Below are 5,000 nucleotides of genomic sequence, written 5' to 3'. Positions count from 1 at the left end.
GCTCAGTGCAATGACTCGTTGTTGTTGACTCACCATCATCCAGAATGACCAGGAGTGGAGCCAGCAGATCACACATCCCCTGCACATAGCCAGTCTCAAGGTGCCGCCATATATAGCTGTAGTAACAATGAAGACTGAGTGTAAGATGTTTTAAGGCATGGCCAAAGATCAAGCCATTTCAGTGTGTACTTTATGTAGTCTGTGACTTTCAAGAGTGATATCCACATGAATCCTACTGTCCCAATTCCAGGCATGTCAATAATGGGTAATCTAGCAGATCTACAAACTCACAATGCATATTTTTATTTATGGACAGTCGCCGCACTAGTCGACAAACAGACAGCCTGCGTGCTATTACTGTGTCAATGAATCTGCACAGTGATTTGTGACTTGGTTCACAAACGGCAAACATAGTAACTAATCGATAGGTAAAGATTGGACAAGGGGGCTACACCATTATCTTGTTTCACAATCCACCCTGTTTTCCATGTGTATTTATTTACAAAGCCTTTTTTACTTTAAACATACTTTTGCTCTACATGTTTCAATGCATTAGTACTTGTATATTTGATAATGATGGAAGGCCTTTGATAAGATCTCGGTGCTTTACCTGCACATGATGTTGCGCAACTTCTCCAGGTTTGTGGGGGTGAAGTACCAATAGTTCCTGTCACAACGCTGCACGTCCTTGTCAATGCGGTGGAGATTTAGTGTGTACAGATCCAAAAGCTCTTGCTGCAACATATTGTGAAAAAAGAAAAATAATCATAACACTGTAGCATCATTTATGAATAAATGACTTTGGAAATGTAAAAAGGTGTGCATACAGAGTAGATATTCCCAATGGATATAGGAGAGGTCACTTCATCATTCCTGGTCTCTCCAGCTAGAGCTGCTGAGTCAAAAGGAGGGTAGAGACTTTCCATCTCTGGCTCCTCAGAGAGGATAGACTCTGTGCCTTCTGGGCTGGGCTTCCCTCGCTCAGCTTCCATCCTGAGCTCCAGGTGAGGGACGGAATCATCTGAGGTAGAGGAGGCTTCACATGTACCCTTCCTGTCCCAAGATGCCATGGAAACATTGGCTTTGGGGATCTCCTCCATCTCTATGGCTGAAGGAGACTCATCGGATTCAGTGGTGACTTGAGGGTCATCATGTGGAGGTCTGCAAAAGGTTGCCGTTCCTTCTGACTGAGCATCTTCCACTGTGAAAATGTGATTATTGTCTACCACAGGGTTCTGTAATATTTCAACTCTTTCTTCTAATCCATCCATCACCTCCACTTTCTCAAGCTCATTCTCCTTCATTAATACCACATCCTTTGGTGCCTCAGCGTTATCCATTTCTTCAGACTCCTCTGAGTTCAAAGTCTCTGTCTTATTCATGTCAGCTTCATCCTCGTCATCTGTTTTGTCTACATTTGTTACAACCACATCCATTACCTTCAATGTCTCCTCATTCTTCATTTCTTCCACCCCTTTCTCAAGAGTCTGCTCACAGAGCACAAGCTGATCTTTTGATTTTGCGACCACAACTGATGGTGTTGCATCATCATCTTTAGGCACTTCTTTCTCTGATTCTGCTGTTGATATCTCATGTTTGGCATCTGGTTCAGCAGCATCCAATTCTTTTGCATCTGTTTTCTGCTCAGCATAGTCAGGGTTGATTGCTGAATCTACCACACTGACCTCTGTTTTAGGTGGAAGACTCAGGTCTTCACAGACCTTCACTTGCCCTACTCTTGACTTGATGACCTCAGCATTTGGCACCTCAGTCTCTTTGGCCACTTCGGGCTTGTTGTGCTCCTCCTCCCTTTCTTGTCTCACTGATATGTCACCTTCTACCTGATTGTCTAACTTCTCCTGGAGACCAGAGCTCTCTCCTAATGTGTCCTGAGGAGGCTTGATTGGGCTCTGTGTTGACAGGGTCTGCTGCGAGGCAGAAGTCATTTTAGAGGCAGGATCAGGTGCAGCACTATCCTCCGTGCTGAGGGAGCCGTCTGATATACCCGAGGTGACTGAGAAATTGCGGGAGGAAGGATGGCCAGAATCAGGAGAGCTGGTCTCATGCTGGAGGGCCCCATTGGGCATCTTTGGCACCTGTTTGGTCTCTTCATTCTTGGGCTCCGTTTCAATCTGGTCCACCTCCTCTACTGACTCAAACACCTGGAAGAACAAGCCAGAGGGAAGCAGGCTACTCAAGGGGAAGGGTTGGGAGGATGTGAAGTACTAGCAGGAGAGAGAGAGTGCAGGGGAAGGGATATTGATTCAAAAAAGTAGGTAGTCATAAAAGGCATTTAACCCAGGGGTCTTCAACGTTTTCAGGCCAAGGACCCTTTAGTTGAGAGAGAGATGAACCAGGGACCCCCACAACCTTTTCAGAGATTCCATAGTTTCATTGTTTATTTTTATTTTTGAATACATGTTGATCTAAAGGGACACCGTACCAGTTGAGTCAGAGCGCGGTGGTAACCAAAAAGTATATTCATAGTTTCATTGTTTGACAGCAAGATAATCTCTGTATTGTGTATTTTGGATTTGAAAATAGACGATCTACAAGCTCACAATGCCTCGCAGGCGTTGAGCTTGTAGATCTACTATTTTTGGCTAAAGTTCTCAGAATATGGACGCTCAAGTGGTTCATATAAAAATGGAGAAAAAAGTTCTATCGCACAAAGATTTGGAGGACCCCCTGTGGTAACTCTGAGGCCCCCCTAGGGGTCCTGGACCCCCTGTTGAAGACCCCTGATTTAAACAGTACAAAGTTGGCAAATTATTATGAAAATAGAGCACTATAATATGACAATTCTGTTGCATGTGTGGATTTTGAATATGAGCTGTAGGCATGAATGTGAGTGTAAATCAAGTGCTGTGTGTAAGGCAAGGCAAGTTATGGTACCTGAGTGCTGCTACTAGAGTCACTTTGTAGGCGAGCCAGACTCTGTCTTTCTGAGCTGAGGCTTTGAGATGACTAGGGGTGAGAAAATAAAAGAGAAAATCACACTAACACACTCTACCACAAATAGGATTAAATGTTCCTGTATAATCTTTAGTTAAATTGCTTTTCTCGCACAGTAGTTTTACAACAAAAACTACAGGGTAAAGTGTCTGGGACTACACATGCATAGTTTTTATAGTAGTAGAACTATCCTGTGACATTTGTATTGGTGTTAAAGTGTCACCTCATTGCTGACGGTGGAATCGCAATGCATCATCTTCTGGCTGCTGCTGTCCACACTGGCCACAGACGAGCACTTTGCTAGAGCTGCAGCATGCTGTGTTTTCTCCCGCTGGCGGACTATAGCTTCACATGCCAGCCACTCACTCATAGTCTGTTCATAGCACGCTCTGACTTGTTCATCCACCTGGGATCAAGGGTTGGATAAGGTTCAGTGATTGCAGAGGGAGCTAAACTAGAACGACAAAGCCTGATTTATCCTTTGGAAATAGTCGCTCTACGAGCTCACAATGTGTCGCACCGCATCACGCTATGTGAGCTTGTAGATCTGTTCTTTTCGGCACACGACACCATTGTACACCAGAGTATAAATCAAGTGAAAGGGTGAAGAACACAAACCTCATTCCTCTCTGCCTCAGGCATTCCAAACTGGTAATGGCCCAGGAGGAAGGGCCACACTTCCTTACGCAGCGTGGGATCCACACCACCGAAGTACACCAGACGCAGCAGCTCCTGCTCTTCATATGCCTACAGAGAAAAGAAACAAATCAAATACTGTAACAGACAAGGGTCCAGGGGCGTCACAAGGGGGGGGGGGGGGGGGGAGGAGTGGGACTGAGTTACTAGGGCTCAAGCTGGAGGGGCCTTAATTATTTTATACTTTAGCTATTGAAAGATAGCAGATATACCAAGTGCCGCGCTGCGAGCTTGTAGATCTGCTATTTTTGAAAAGTTGTGAAAATCTGTGCAAAAGAAATGTCGTTTTTAAGCGAACATTTGAAAAACTCAAATTTTGCTTCTTGGGGGTCCCTGGAACTAAATATTTTGAGATGGGGGTCCGTGGCCAAATACATATCATTTTGGGGGTCCTTCACATGAAAAGGTTTGAGCACCACTGACATAGAAACATAGTTTTTTCAAAAATCCTTAGAACAGGGCCGGATCTAGCCTTTAGCACAAGGTGGGGCAGGAAGAAATGATAGGGGGGGTCACCTCCGATCGGAACCACCATTGAGTTCCATCCATTCTATAATTAAAGTTAAACATAATTATGTGGAAAAAATGCAGGGAGTTACTTCCTCAGCCTACTGGCAGCACACATAAGAATTGTGGCGTTGAACAGTCCAGCGGTTTTGCAATATTAGTCTCGGCCACACTCACACACACGAATGCACGCACGCGCGCACATACACACACACGCACACGCACACGCACACACACACACACACACACACACACACACACACACACACACACACACACACTTAATTTATTTTTCAATGCACATTTAAAACATAACTGACAAGAACAGTGTTAAACAGGTCAATTTACAAATTTGATTTGTTCAGAGTGATTATTGCAGAGGTAATAAAATATTGTTTGTTACTATGTTTTGTTTTTATGGGCCTGTGGGACTTTGTAGTGTTGACCTGATTGCAGTAACTGAACAGACCACTGGGTGGCAGTAGTGGTTCTTCCATCAATGGTTATAATGTAGCTGACAAAAACATTAGGTTTGAAGCAAGTGTTCATTTAAGTGACGAATACTAAATAAAAACTACGCTATGATGGTAAAAGCAATGATGAAATATATAGACAATTCTGACTACAAATAAAAACTAGACGAACATGTTAGAGGGACTAGTGAGTATAAAGTATTTCAATTTAAAGTTTAAAGTGAAACAATTGTACTTAAAAGAACAATGCACATTTGAGAATCATTTAAGACAACATATTACACTAAAATATAACCTTTTAAAATTTGGTCGGCTAAATCAACTGTAGATTTAGTTGACAAACCATATGATATTTAGTCAACTAAAACT

At 43.3% G+C, this 5,000-nt stretch overlaps 1 protein-coding gene across 1 annotated transcript in view; it reads right to left on the bottom strand.

Annotated features, from left to right (window-relative positions):
* sgsm1a (small G protein signaling modulator 1a) overlaps positions 1-5,000 on the bottom strand; it is a gene marked incomplete at both ends in the record, with an annotated part of 45,115 nt that overhangs the window by 2,095 nt on the left and 38,020 nt on the right. The window contains 6 exons of the mRNA XM_080738598.1: positions 34-116; positions 611-735; positions 828-2,162; positions 2,896-2,967; positions 3,179-3,361; positions 3,574-3,702. Coding sequence (XP_080594724.1) covers positions 34-116; positions 611-735; positions 828-2,162; positions 2,896-2,967; positions 3,179-3,361; positions 3,574-3,702 — 1,927 coding nt within the window. The remainder of the gene's footprint in view (positions 1-33; positions 117-610; positions 736-827; positions 2,163-2,895; positions 2,968-3,178; positions 3,362-3,573; positions 3,703-5,000) is intronic.

Source organism: Nannobrachium achirus, assembly GCF_963921795.1.
Source record: "Nannobrachium achirus genome assembly, chromosome: 12".
NCBI lineage: Eukaryota > Metazoa > Chordata > Actinopteri > Myctophiformes > Myctophidae > Nannobrachium > Nannobrachium achirus.
This window is presented reverse-complemented; position numbering and strand designations above follow the sequence as displayed.